Consider the following 14,583-nt stretch of genomic DNA (forward strand, 5'->3'; position numbering starts at 1 on the left):
CTTATTGCCCGAAATGTCGATTCTCCTGCTCCTCTAGTGCTGCCTGACCTGCTCTGCTTTTCCAGCACCATACGCTCGAGTCTGATCTCCAGTATCTGCAGTCCTCACTTTATCCTAGTCTCTTTGAACATCCCAATATGAAAGTTGTTGTAATAGCCAAGCATTTTTCTTCTCGTTGAAGCAACCGACTCCTAGATTGCAGATAATAGAACATAGAACATAGAACATAGAACAATACAGCACAGAACAGGCCCTTCGGCCCACGATGTTGTGCCGAACTTCTAACCTAGATTAAGTACCCATCCATGTACCTATCCAAATGCCGCTTAAAGGTCGCCAATGATTCCGACTCTACCACTCCCACGGGCAGCTCATTCCATGCCCCCACCACTCTCTGGGTAAAGAACCCACCCCTGACATCTCCCCTATACCTTCCACCCTTCACCTTAAATTTATGTCCCCTTGTAACACTCTGTTGTACCCGGGGAAAAAGTTTCTGACTGTCTACTCTATCTATTCCTCTGATCATCTTATAAACCTCTATCAAGTCAACCCTCGTCCTTCGCCGTTCCAACGAGAAAAGGCCGAGAACTCTCAACCTATCCTCGTACGACTTCCTCTCCATTCCAGGCAACATCCTGGTAAATCTTCTCTGCACCCTCTCCAAAGCTTCCACATCTTTCCTAAAGTGAGGCGACCAGAACTGCACACAGTACTCCAACTGTGGCCTAACCAAAGTCCTGTACAGCTGCAACATCACTTCACGACTCTTGAATTCAATCCCTCTGCTAATGAACGATAATACTCCATAGGCCTTCTTACAAACTCTATCCACCTGAGTGGCAACCTTCAAAGATCTATGTATATAGACCCCAAGATCCCTCTGTTCCTCCACCTGACTAAGAACCCTACCATTAACCCTGTATTCCGCATTCTTATTTGTTCTTCCAAAATGGACAACCTCACACTTGGCAGGGTTGAACTCCATCTGCCACTCCTCAGCCCAGCTCTGCATCATATCTAAGTCCCTCTGCAGCCGACAACAGCCCTCCTCACTGTCCACAACTCCACCTATCTTCGTATCATCTGCAAATTTACTGACCCACCCTTCAACTCCCTCATCTAAGTCATAAATAAAAATTACAAACAGCAGAGGACCCAGAACTGATCCCTGCGGAACTCCACTTGTAACTGGGCTCCAGGCTGAATATTTACCATCTACCACCACTCTCTGCCTTCGACCGGTTAGCCAGTTTTCTATCCAATTGGCCAAATTTCCCTCTATCCCATGCCTCCTGACTTTCCGCCTACCATGGGGAACCTTATCAAATGCCTTACTAAAATCCATGTACACTACATCCACTGCTCTACCCTCATCCACATGCTTGGTCACCTCCTCGAAGAATTCAATAAGACTTGTAAGGCAAGACCTACCCTTCACAAATCCGTGCTGGCTGTCCCTAATCAAGCAGTGTCTTTCCAGATACTCATAAATCCTATCCCTCAGTACCCTTTCCATAAAAATAATATCATATAAGGGTAAGGATGCTTGAACTATCATGTTGTTGACTACAGCTGAGGCATTGCATTTTGTAGCTTCAGCGTTCCCTATCCCTACCACGTAGGGATAGTGGTAGGACCTGCCCTACATAACTCCACCCATCTGCATTTGCACCCTACCTGTGACTGACAGGACAGAATTAGTGTCTAATTCCCTCAGCAATTGGTCAATGAACAGCTATCCCACACTTGAGCTTCCCACTTAGACTAGCTGAACTTCCTACTAAAAATATTGGACTTTTTTTTATTAAAAAGAATTTTTTTAACTGTAAAAGCTTCAGTATTATTACAAAATTGTTGTTATCAATCTATGACACTTCAGCAAAATGTTAGGTTTTCACATCAGTTTTCTAGTTTAATTTGAGAATTTGATTGTGATTCATTTGGGTTAGTCAGTAAGGAATAAGTGACACATTGGATTTGATCTGTTTCTGTGCTTTAAATACCTTGCAATACAATGAACAAACTACATATTAATTTTTTAAGTATACACATTGTCACAGCTACCTGTATTTATATAACCATGTTATGAACACTCATGCAAACTTATTTTCTCCTCTGCTTATGCATCCTTCAGCTCATATTCTGTAAGGCTTTGTGCATTTATCTACTGTTAATTTAAATATTGCAACATAGATTTCATAAAATAAATATGACTTTGCCAGTTTTCCTATTTTTACTCCTGACGAAATAAAAAGAAAATGTGCTAGCACAAATGTTAGGTGGGTTTTGCTGAAATTGAGAGCCAACACCTTTTATACTTTTCTATTTTACTGGTTTTCACGGACTTGAAAGGGTCTCGTGCTTGGGTATGAGGAAATAGAGGAAGGAAACCGAATGATCAAAAAAATAATTTATATAAGAAAATTACCAAATATTAACACCAATTGGCTAAGTTTGAATATTTTATTCAGGATCAATGGCTATCCAGACTTAACTGCTTTAGAATTTTTAAAATGTAATTATTTTTGTAGACTTCAATATGATTAATACTTGATCAGCCTACACCATTAGTGCATCTGTGTTGAGCCGTATAAAGATTCTTTTGCTAATTACTGAACACTACTGGACTTGTGGATCTACAGAAGTATAACCTATTTTCTCCTGATAACTTTTTTGAAAAAAACGTTGTAACTATGCCATATTCAGGAATCTACAATTCCAAAAAGAAATGAAGTGTGTACATGGGATGAGAGATTTAGCACCACCCCAAGCAAAATCTGTTTGGGGATTGTTCTCCGAGGCGATAAAATTGGTAAGAATGTCGAACGTTTACATCATCTGGAAAAATAAACTAGTTAACCTGCCATTCCAAGTAGAAACCCTCTCTGTTTTCAACAAAATTAGAAATGCCTTTTTTTTTCTATTCAACAAAGGGCACAGATGCAATTTGAAAATATATTTCATTGAACTGATATATATATTTATGTGAATTGATTTTTATTTCATTCAAATTTTGAGGATAAATGAAATTTGCTGTTTCGTACTTTTCAAAGCCCAGTATAATTTGTTGTTAGTAAGGAATGTGGAGTAATGCAGCTTCGAAAGGGGAAACAAAATCAAGTTGGAATATGAATGGAAGATATATGTCTGCTGTAGAATTCAGATAGCTACTTTTGTACCTACACCCACATTCTGACCTTTAACAAGCTGTTCAGAAAGGTTTAATAACAAATTAGTTACCAGTTAAAGGGATTCTTTTGGAAAAATTGACAACGAATGAATGAAAACAAAACCACATTTATACAATTGCCTTTCATGACCTCGGGAGGTCCCAAAACACTTTACAGCCAGTGAAATCCTTTTGAAGTTTTGTCACTGTTCTACCACACAACGCAGTCAGAAGGATATTTATAATGTTTCTCACACACTAAACCTTTTTGACACTAATTTTTTTTTTAAACTGAGGAAGATTGTTTCTATTAAATGTTAACAAACTTTGTTTTAATCATTTATTTTTCTTTTAATGACTAATTTAGTTATCTGATTTCCTCCTCTTCCTGAAACCATTCTTTACAGTGATCTAATACTGTTGATGTTTGTCTAACTTTGGTAACATATCCTTTTTTAAGAATTTTTTTTTTCCGTGTGATTAGTCATAAATTCAAGGCGAAGTACAGCACGGAAACCGACCCTTCAGTCCAACCCGTCCATGCCGACCAGATATCCCAACCCAAACTAGTCCCACCTGTCAGCGCCCAGTCCATATCCCTCCAAACCTTCCTATTCATATACCCATCCAGATGCCTTTTAAATGTTGTAATTGCACTAGCCTCCACCACTTCCTCTGGCAGCCCATTCCACACACTCACCATCCGCTGCATGAAAAAGTTGCCTCTTAGGTCTCTTACGTCTTTTCCCTCTCACACTAAACCTATGCCCTCTTGTTCCAAACTCCCCCATCCCAGGGAAAAGATCTTGTCTATTTACCTTATCCATGTCCCTCATGACTTATAAATCTCTATAAGGTCAACCTCAGCCTCCAATGCTCCAGGGAAAACAGCCCTAGCAGATTCAGCCTCTCCCTATAGCTCAAATCCTCCAACCCTGGCAACATCCTTTTAAACCTTTTTCTGAACCCTTTCAAGTTTTGCAACATCTTTCCAATAGGAAGGAGACCAGAATTGCACCAACATTCCAACAGTGCCCTAACAAATGTCTTGTACAGCTGCAACATGACCTCCCAACTCCTGTAGGAGAAAGTGAGGACTGTAGATGCTGGAGATCAGAGCTGAAAATGTGTTGCTGGAAAAGCGCAGCAGGTCAGGCAGCATCCAGGGAGCAGGAGAATCGACGTTTCGGGAATGAGCCCTTCATCAGGAATGAGGAGGGTGTGCCAAGCAGGCCAAGATAAAAGGTAGGGAGGAGGGACTTGGGGGAGGGGCGTTGGAAATGTGATAGGTGGAAGGAGGTTAAGGTGAGGGTGATGGGCTGGAGTGGCGATGGGGGCGGAGAGGTCAGGAAGAAGATTGCAGGTTCGGAAGGTGGTGCTGAGTTCGAGGGTTGGGACTGAGACAAGGTGGGGGGAGGGGAAATGAAACTGGAGAAATGAGTTCATCCCTTGTGGTTGGAGGGTTCCTAGGTGATGTACGGCCCCGATTCCTGCCCCCACGCCTAACCCCGCCCCCACTCCCAGCTCCAGCCCCACACCAGGTCCGAGCTCCCAGCCCTGCCGTATTTTCACCATCCTTCCAGACCTCCACCTGTCTGAAAATGAAAGATCAATCCTCGGCAGAGGCCCCACCTTCATTCCCTACGCTCTCGGATTAATGAGTTCAACATGCGGCGAGACATCGAACAATTGTTCCGCCTCCTTTGCCTCCGCGCCTACTTCTTCAACCAGGATTCTCGCCCACCCTCTGACGACCCGTTCTCCCGCCTCCAACACACCCCATCCACCTGGACACCTCGTGCTGGCCTCTTACCTGCCCTCGATCTCTTCATAGCCAACTGCTGCCACGACATTAACCGCCTCAACCTCTTCACCCCTCTCACCCACTCCAACCTCTCAACCTCAGAATGTGCAGCCCTCCACTCCCTCCGTTCCAATCCTAACCTCACTATCAAACCGGCAGACAAGGGAGGCGCGGTAGTAGTTTGGCGCACCGATCTTTACACCTCTGAGGCTAAACGGCAGCTTGCGGACACCTCCTCCTACTACCCCCTTGACCATGACCCCACCTCCCACCACCAAACCATCATCTTCCAGACCATCCATAATCTCATCACCTCGGGGGATCTCCCATCCACCGCCTCCAACCTCATAGTCCCACAACCCCGCACCGCCCGTTTCTACCTCCTGCCCAAAATCCACAAACCTGACTGCCCCACCGACCCATTGTCTCAGCCTGCTCCTGCCCCACCGAACTCATCTCTGCATACTTTGACACGGTCCTGTCTCCCTTAGTCCAAGAACTCCCCACCTACGTTCGGGACACCACCCACGCCCTCCACCTCCTCTATGATTTTCGCTTCCCCAGTCCCCAATGCCTTATCTTCACCATGGACACCCAGTCCCTGTACACCTCCATTTCCCCCATCACGAAGGACTCAAAGCCCTCCGCTTCTTCATTTCCTGCGTACCAACCAGTACCCTTCCACTGACACCCTCCTTCGACTGACTGAACTGGTCCTCACTCTGAACAACTTCTCTTTCCAATCCTCCCACATCCTCCAAACCAAAGGAGTAGCCATGGGCCCCAGCTATGCCTACTCTTCGTAGGATCTGTGGAACAGTCCATCTTCCGCAGCTACACTGGCACCACCCCCCACCTTTTCCTCCGCTACATCGATGACTGACTGTATTGGCGCTGCCTCACGCTCCCACGAGGAGGTTGAACAGTTCATCCACTTTACCAACACCTTCCACCCCGACCTCAAATTTACCTGGACCGCCTCAGACTCCTCCCTCCCCTTCCTACAGCTCTCCATTTCTATCTCGGGCGACCGAATCAACATGGACATTTACTATAAACCGACCGACTCCTACAGCTACCTAGACTACACCTCCTCCCACCCTGTACCCCATCCCATATTCCCAATTCTTTCGTCTCCGCTGCATTGCTCCCAGGAGGACCAGTTCCAATACCGAACAACCCAGATGGCCTCCTCTTTCAAAGACCGCAATTTCCCCCCAGACGTGGTCGACGATGCTCTCCACAGCATCTCCTCCACTTCCCGCTCCTCCGCCCTTGAACCCCGCCCCTCCAATTGCCACCAGAACAGAACCCCACTGGTCCTCACCTACCACCCCATCAACCTCCATATACATCATATCATCCGTCGTCATTTCCGCCACCTCCAAACGGACCCCTCCACTAGAGATATATTTCCCTCCCCTCCCCTATCAGCGTTCCGAAAAGACCACTCTCTCCGTGACTCCCTCGTCAGGTCCACACCCCCCACCAACCCAACCTCCACTCCCTGCACCTTCCCCTGCAACTGCAAGAAATGCAAAACATGCGCCCACACCGCCTCTCTTTCCCCCCCCCCCCCCCCCTTCCCTCCAAGGCCCCAAGGGGTCCTTCCATATCCACCACACATTCACCTGCACCTCCTCACACATCATTTTACTGCACCCAATGTGGCCGCCTCTATGTTGGGGAGACAGGCCGCCTACTTGCGGAATGCTTCAGAGAACACCTCTGGGACACCCGGACCAACCAACCCAACCACCCCGTGGCTCAACACTTCAACTCCCCCTCCAACTCCATCAAGGATATGCAGGTCCTTGGACTCCTCCATCGCCAGACCATAGCAACATGACGGCTGGAGGAAGAGCGCCTCATCTTCCGCCTAGGAACCCTCCAACCACAAGGGATGAACTCAGACTTCTCCAGTTTCCTCATTTCCCCTCCCCCCACCTTGTCTCAGTCCCAACCCTCAAACTCAGCACCACCTTCCTAACCTGCAATCTTCTTCCTGATTTCTCCGCCCCCACCCCCACTCCGGCCTATCACCCTCACCTTATCATCCTCACCTTAACCTCCTTCCACCTATCGCATTTCCAACACCCCTCCCCCAAGTCCCTCCTCCCTACCTTTTATCTTAGTCTGCTTGACACACTTTCCTCATCCCTGAAGAAGGGCTCATGCCCGAAACGTCGATTCTCCTGCTCCTTGGATGCTGCCTGACCTGCGCTTTTCCAGCAACATATTTTCAGCTCCCAACTCCTGTACTCAATACTCTGACCAATAAAGGAAAGCATACCAAATGCTGCCTTCATTATCCAATCTACCTGCGACTGTACTCTCAATGAGCTATGAGCATGCACTCCAAGGTCTCTTTGTTTAGCAACACTCCCCAGGACTTTACCATTAAGTGTATAAGTTCCTGCTTAAAATTTGCTTTCCTGAAATGCAGCACCTCCCATTTATCTGAATTAGACTCCACCTGCCACTCCTCAACCCATTGGCTCATCTGACCAAGATCCCATTGTAATTTGAGGTAACCTTCTTTGCTGTCCATTATACGTCCAATCTTGGTGTCACTTGCAAACTTAGTAACTATACCCCTTAAGCTCACATCCAAATCATTTCTGTAAATGACAAAAAGTAGTGGAGCCAGTACCAATCCTTGTGGCACTCCACTGGTCACTGGCCTCCTGTTTGAAAAGCAACCACCATCCTCTGTCTTCTACCTTCGAGCTAGTTCTCCCTGTGTTCCATGAGATCTAACCTTAGAACATAGAACAATACAGCACAGAACAGGCCCTTCGGCCCACGATGTTGTGCCGAACTTCTAACCTAGATTAAGTACCCATCCATGTACCTATCCAAATGCCGCTTAAAGGTCGCCAATGATTCCGACTCCACCACTCCCACGGGCAGCGCATTCCATGCCCCCACCACTCTCTGGGTAAAGAACCCACCCCTGACATCTCCCCTTGCTAACCAATCTCCCATGGGGAACCTTGTCGAATGCCTTACTGAAGTCCATATAGATCATGTCTACCACTCTGCCCTTCTCAATCCTCAGTTTTCTTTTAAAAGTAACAATCATCAAGTTTGTGACTTCTCATGTACAGAGCCATGTTGATTATCCCTAATTGTATTGTAGTTGTCCTGAGGATGGCGTAAACTGTTGTAATTCACAATTCTCATTCTCTTTCCTTTGCTCCCTCCATCCACAATTGCACCCCCCCCCCCCCAAGAATATTTTTAGAAAATGTTTCCTTTTGCACTATTTAGTTTTCACACTTCTCAAACCTCAAGTGCTTACTACAGATTTGTTCGCTTTGGATCACAACACGCTTTGCGGCAACCTTGATATATTGCCAGTACTGCCATCCTGAAAGAGTTGCAATTAATTACTATCACTTTGTATGCTATTTTAACTTTGTAAGAGGGGAAGAGACTTTTATCACTTAGCCAATACTAACCAAGCAGTTAGCTCTTTGTAATGGAGCAAGAACTGATTTTCTGTAGGGTGAGAACGGTTGTACTCAAAATCCAAATTTGCACTCCATTTCCTCAGTTATACTTCCTCACTGGATTTAACACACTCTGCTGCGTGGTGAAATGACAAAATAATCATGTTCAAATTAGACATCAGTGGAGTGGTAGCCCTTGCAACTTATGGAGGGCATCTGTGGTAGGAGGGCTGGATCAGGTTATGTTCCGTATGTGTTTTTTCTTTTTGAAGAATCCTGCCAACCCAAAGCAGCCCAGGTTTCTGGTACACACCTTTCTGTTATAAGGGGAACCTGCAGTAGATATTTGGCCTTCTGAATGAGGCAATCAATGGTTGGTAGTGAATGATAAGAAGATTCATGGCATTGGTCACCTTTTTAAGTATGACTGAGTTGGCCATGTTTGTTTAAAATGTGATTGAAGATCCTTCATAAAGAAGGTGTGGATCCCTTGGAAGTTTTCCTTTTTATTAGGCATAGCTTTTGAAGGAACTCCATTAATACTTGTTAAAAGTTTTATTGCTGCTGCAGCTATTCTTCATCTATATGGTGACTATCGCTGTCACTGTGCAACCGTGGAGGGAATCAATGTTTCAGGTGACAGGTTGCTTTGTCCTGGATGGCACTGAGCTGTAATACAAGTGGAGATTATTCCATATTTTACGGATGCCTTACGGATAGAGGCATTAGATGTTCAAAAGGTGAATTACTTGCTGTAGAATTCCTAGTTTCTAAATCTTGTAGTCACCGTATTTAAGTAGCTGCAGTTCAGATTCTGATTGGTAGCATTGGAGTGTTGATGTTGGAGAATTCAGTGAATGTGATGCCATTGAATGTCCAGGGAAGATGATTAGATTCTCTTTTTGTCAGATGACTATTGTCTAGTACTTGGAATATTACGCAAATGTTATTTGTTGGAGCTAAAAGTGGCGAGATTCAAACCAAATTAAAGTGAACTGGTCTCATGACCCAGGTCTATTTAATTAAGCTGTATTTAAATTTGAAATGTCTTGAGGTGCACAGAAGTGGAGCTTCAGTAGAGCACAAATGCAATTAAACTGCAAAGTTAGCATAGATATCCATTGATGTTTTCTTGTGCATCTTTCCTTTTTGGTTTGTGTCTCATTAGTAGGTGTACATGGGCTGCATAGCAGACGAAAATTTGTCCTTCGATCGTATTTGAAGTTTTGATAGTGTGGCCGGGAAGGAATAGATTTAAAAGAAAGGAAATGGGTTATAATTCATATTGAATTGTGTTGTGGCTGACTGCCAGTTCACTGCAGTTTTTCTTCTCTTACTGTTATCGTTCCTTGCAGTGCTTCCTAGTTTTATCTTGGGACGTCAGCAGGAACATATTTAGAAAGCCAGCCTCATTTAAACCATTTATTAAAAACCGCTCCAGCTGTAGTTAGCAATATCAAACAACATGAAATTTCAGGTGGAAACTATCCTTGAATAAAATCTCTTTCTAACAGATCTGTAACTGCACCATTGGTAATGCTACTGCCACCTAGAGAAATTTCCTATATTAACTGGTCAATTTTAATTCTGCATTTAGTAGATTATATCTGTATAATTTTTCAAAGGTAACTGGTTTCAGCTAAATTCAAAAAATTGGACCAAGTACAAAAAAATTAAATTGAAGACCATTTTGGCTTATCTCTGTGATAACTATAATAATTTTTAACCTTGAGAGGGTCTGTTTTGTTTCCAAATAGAATATTGAAATAAGATGGTAGCTCTCCTCCCTTCTGCATCAGAAAAAGTCTTACATTACAGCATTTAGGATTTGAGCAAATAATCTAAGTTAATACTTCTGTGCAATATTAAATATTATCAAGGATTGTTTTGTTTGATGTTAAAATTGGATGAATTTTACCATGGAGCTGGAGTGAAATTTGCACCATTGTCTTTTGCTGTCTATCTGATAAAATTTGAGAATTATATCTACTGCCTGTCAAATGGGACATTTTAAACATTCTCCATTTAGGTGCAAGTAAAGAGATCTTATCATCAAAAATGAAGATTGACCTGTTTTATGTTTTTATATGCTGATTAAATGTAGAAGCCCTGTGTTATCAAATAACATACTACTAATTGACTATTGTCACTTTACAATGCTATGTCACTATGACTTCCTTTATATTTGACATCACTTTTTATCTTAGAAAGCAAAAGTAATCATTTTCAGTGATTTTTCCACAATGTTTCTTAGAATAATAGAACTGGAAATTCCAGATTCAAATAGTCAATCCAAACTAAACTTCAGGGTCCTATGTGCTCATGGTATCAATGAGGTACAAAGAGGCTGTCATGAGAAATAGACCACATAAGATCAACATCCTTCTGAAGTTGAAGTTAGCATATATTTTCAAGTTACCCTGGCCCAAAATGTAATACCAAAGCTGGATTCTGAGAGTACAAAATATGAAGTGTTTCAGTTCCCTGTAAAATGGAAGTTATTTGTTTTGTTTATCTGAGAATATAATCAAAAATGAAAGTTGGGTAATGGCACAATTGGACAGTTGTTAGTCCTGAGAAATATGTTTACTTTTTTTTTGTACCAGTTTGAATGTTGGTTTTTCCATGGAGTGAAATATTTTATTCAGACATGAGTTGTCAGATAATTTAAAAGTTAATTTCAGAGCACAGAATCTAATTTGTTAAAAAGCTTAATTCAGTTCTTTATTATTGTTTCCAAATTGGTCAATATTTTTGTTTGAATTTGGTGGACCTACATATAAAATAAAACTAATCAAATTGTTGAAGTTCTCATTTATGGAAAGTTTGACTGGCCTTTTTTGAAGTGAACATTTTTAGTAGTTGGAAGGAAATTATGTACATTGTATTAGAGCATTCGTTTGATTTAAAACCAACTCATCAGCAACACTTTAGTAGTTGATACTGAGTATTGAGCTTGAGTAAATCTTTATGGTTGCAGTAAGCTTTTTTTATAGTACAGTATAAATACTAAGTAGTTAGGGTTGGGAAGATGGAAAATGTGGGCTGGTGGGAAGAGGAAATATTTTACACCTTGACAGCTGTTTGCACACTTTCTATTATGAGATTGATTTTCAGAAAAATAAAAATAGTCAGAACTTCAGTTCAGTTATTCAGTAAACTTTATCTGAGAGCTGTCACTACAACCATTAAATATGAAATATTACACAAAATACTGCCATTGAAAATGATGAATCGATTCAGTAAATATCAAATTGAACGTTTTTACAACCTATCAAATAAATCTTGAGGAAACCCGAATGTTAAATATTATGCTCTAATGAGAGCCAGTAATAAAGCTTAGCAGTATTTTTACTTCCTAAAAATGTCTGCTGCTCTCTCTACGATAGGACTTTGATCTGATTTCCTTTTCCGCATTATAACCTCATTGAAGCAGCTGTTGTCTCTTCTTGGAAGCCTACTGAGGTACAGTTGTAATGTAACGTTGCAGTGACTCTGAACAAGCGTTGCAATCTGTTTGTTACAAAATTCTCTTAACTGCCCAACCACACTCACCAAATCCTAATTAAGCCCTTTCTCTTATTTCTCTGAGCTGTTCTGGAGTTATTGACTTTTGTATACTTAAACTGGATTAGTGGCTGTTGGCTTTATTTGTAGGGCTGAAGAGCTTTGGACAGTATGGTGAGGTATGGAAGCTGTGAAGATTTTTACATTTTTATTCAAAATTATAGAATATTCTATTTGAGAATGTTTGTAATAGTGTGTAGTAGGACACATATATTTTTGTTCGATTTAAGGTAAAATGTCTGAAATAGAATAGCCATTCAATGTTGGAGTGCAGTATGGTTCCTTAATGTATACTCAATACTAATTTGAAATACTCAGCTGCAATACCATGTGTAAAGCTTCTTTTTAGACTTGAAAATACTCTGCAACTCAAATGTTTTATTTGGGCCGATGTAGATTGGTGTATAGTTGTGTAGGATATTTCGTTTCGTTCAGTTTTCAGGTTATTTTCAACTCGAGCTTCTAACATTTATGATGCCCAAATCACTAAACTTAAAAAATTAATTCAAATTATTATTGCTATATGAAGTGTGAAACTACGTGCAAAGGATAACGGAAGTTTGAAACTCTGTTCCACAAAACAGTAATTTATGCTTAGTAAATTGTTCATTTAACTCCAAGATTGATTTTTATTAATCATTGGTAATGGAAATGAAGCAAAGACATCCATATGGATTTGGGTCACAAATAAGCCATGATCTCATTGAATGGTGAAACATGGCTGAGGGAATAAAATTGCCTACTGCTGTTCCCATATACAAGTAATTTAAATTGGAAAAGAACGCCATGGCTTTGGATTTCTGAGGAGAGTAAGAAATGTTTTTTTATCGGAAAATTGTTATCCATTTTTCCTACGTTCTTATAGAGACTATTGATATGAATATTTAACCCATTTGATTACTTTACTTTCTTTGATTTAAACCTATGTTTTATTTGTTCTGTGTTATTATACTTATTCCATTAACAAACAATTTTGGAAACTGAGATGAGACTTCAGTGCATTTAATAAACTTTTTTTTTTGTAATATACTTCTTGGTTAGTCAAGGCTCTTTCTTTTTCCCTTGCTAATGAAGGGAATTGTGTGACAATTAAAATAATAACTGAGAGACTCTGATCCTGACTTTAGATTTGGCTAAGAATGCAAACTAAAAACACCGTAAATATTATCAACATCTTAGTTTGAAAAAGGAAAACAAAGTATTGAAAGATTGTAAGTACTAAGAACTGGAACTTTTAGGAATTCTATTATTGTTTCAACTGCTGTCAGATTTTTCAATGTTGATAGTTTGTCTGATACGAATTCAAGTGTTGATTTTTTTTGTGGGACTTTGACCATGAGCAATCAGTTATTAGTTGTAGTAGTAGTGTATTATAGAACTGAAGATATGTGCATACTTCGGGGTAAGAACATTCATCATCTTTAGCTTGCACTTTTATTTCTTAATTTCGTGTGTTAGATGAATGTTGTAATACAAACACTTTTTTTTTCTAAATTTGTCACAAACCTATTACTTTCAAAGAATTTTTATTAATTCAATCACTGATCCCTGAAGAAGGGCTTATGCCCGAAACGTCGATTCTCCTGCTCCTTGGATGCTGCCTGACCTGTTGCGCTTTTCCAGCAACACATTTTTCAGCTGCTATCTACTTTACACAAGTACCGGAAACAGTACACATTAATCCATCAATTTGTTGCTCTAAACTTCGAGGGGTAACTGAACAGCAACATTGTTTAACCATGGTGATTATTTAAAAAATTCAGTATTAATAATCATTGGAATCATTTTAAATCAGTATTCTGTATCTAAGGCTCTGCGTTTCAGCTGATTAATTATTTGATTTTATTGCCATGTAAAAGATTTACAGCACATCAGGATGTGGCCTAATGTGCATCCTTAATCACAATAGGCCATTCAAAAAAATTCCACAGTTGGTTTTATTTTCTTTAACATGAACAGGAAAATGCCATAGTTCCAGCAATTTCATATGGTATCAGATTTTGTAGGGTTTAAAAAGAAATTTAATTCCTATTTTATACTTTATTCTACTAATCAGGATTTTTGAGACATTTATTTTCTCCAAATAAAATAATCATAGAATTGTTGTGTAATGGGTGATAGCTAAAATGTTACATGAACATTTTGTTTATGCCTCTTTATGTTGCTTCACCAAAATGCCACTGAAGTTTAAAGCAGACATCTGTTGATGCCTGGCCTACCTCATTTACAGTAACAATAAAAATTCACTTTTTTTTGTGGGTCTCTTGATCTAAAACATGAATACTGGTCTCCAAAATGCATTGAACCAATTCAGTATTTTTTAGCATTGCATTTGTGGCATACTAATACATCAATTTGGCTCAATCTTCAGTACCCTGATCCACCTGCCATGTGTGATGGCAAAAAGGCATCTTACTTCTAAGCATGTTCCTGGACTAGCCTCTACACCAGCGTAAAGACTGGAACAAAATTATAGAGGGATGGTGCACAGAAGCAGTTTTCTCTAATCTGAAACAATATGTGAAACAATGCCCTTGTTTGAAGAATGTAATCTAGTCTGAGGAAACAAGAAATTGAGATTTTAA

At 40.9% G+C, this 14,583-nt stretch overlaps 1 protein-coding gene across 5 annotated transcripts in view; it reads left to right on the plus strand.

The window, feature by feature from the left end:
* ptpn11b (protein tyrosine phosphatase non-receptor type 11b) overlaps positions 1-14,583 on the plus strand; it is a 138,842-nt gene that overhangs the window by 13,836 nt on the left and 110,423 nt on the right. Inside the window, exon 1 of one of the 5 annotated variants that reach the window (XM_043676120.2) lies at positions 11,871-12,117. The exons of the other annotated variants lie outside the window; for them this stretch is intronic. Within the exon in view, the coding sequence (XP_043532055.2) occupies positions 12,110-12,117 (8 nt within the window). The 5' untranslated portion in view covers positions 11,871-12,109. Of the gene's footprint in view, positions 1-11,870; positions 12,118-14,583 lie in introns of those variants that run through there. 5 annotated transcript variants of the gene reach the window in all.

Source organism: Chiloscyllium plagiosum, unplaced genomic scaffold (genome assembly GCF_037043375.1).
Source record: "Chiloscyllium plagiosum isolate Xiang-an unplaced genomic scaffold, Cpla_swu_hap1 HiC_scaffold_37, whole genome shotgun sequence".
NCBI lineage: Eukaryota > Metazoa > Chordata > Chondrichthyes > Orectolobiformes > Hemiscylliidae > Chiloscyllium > Chiloscyllium plagiosum.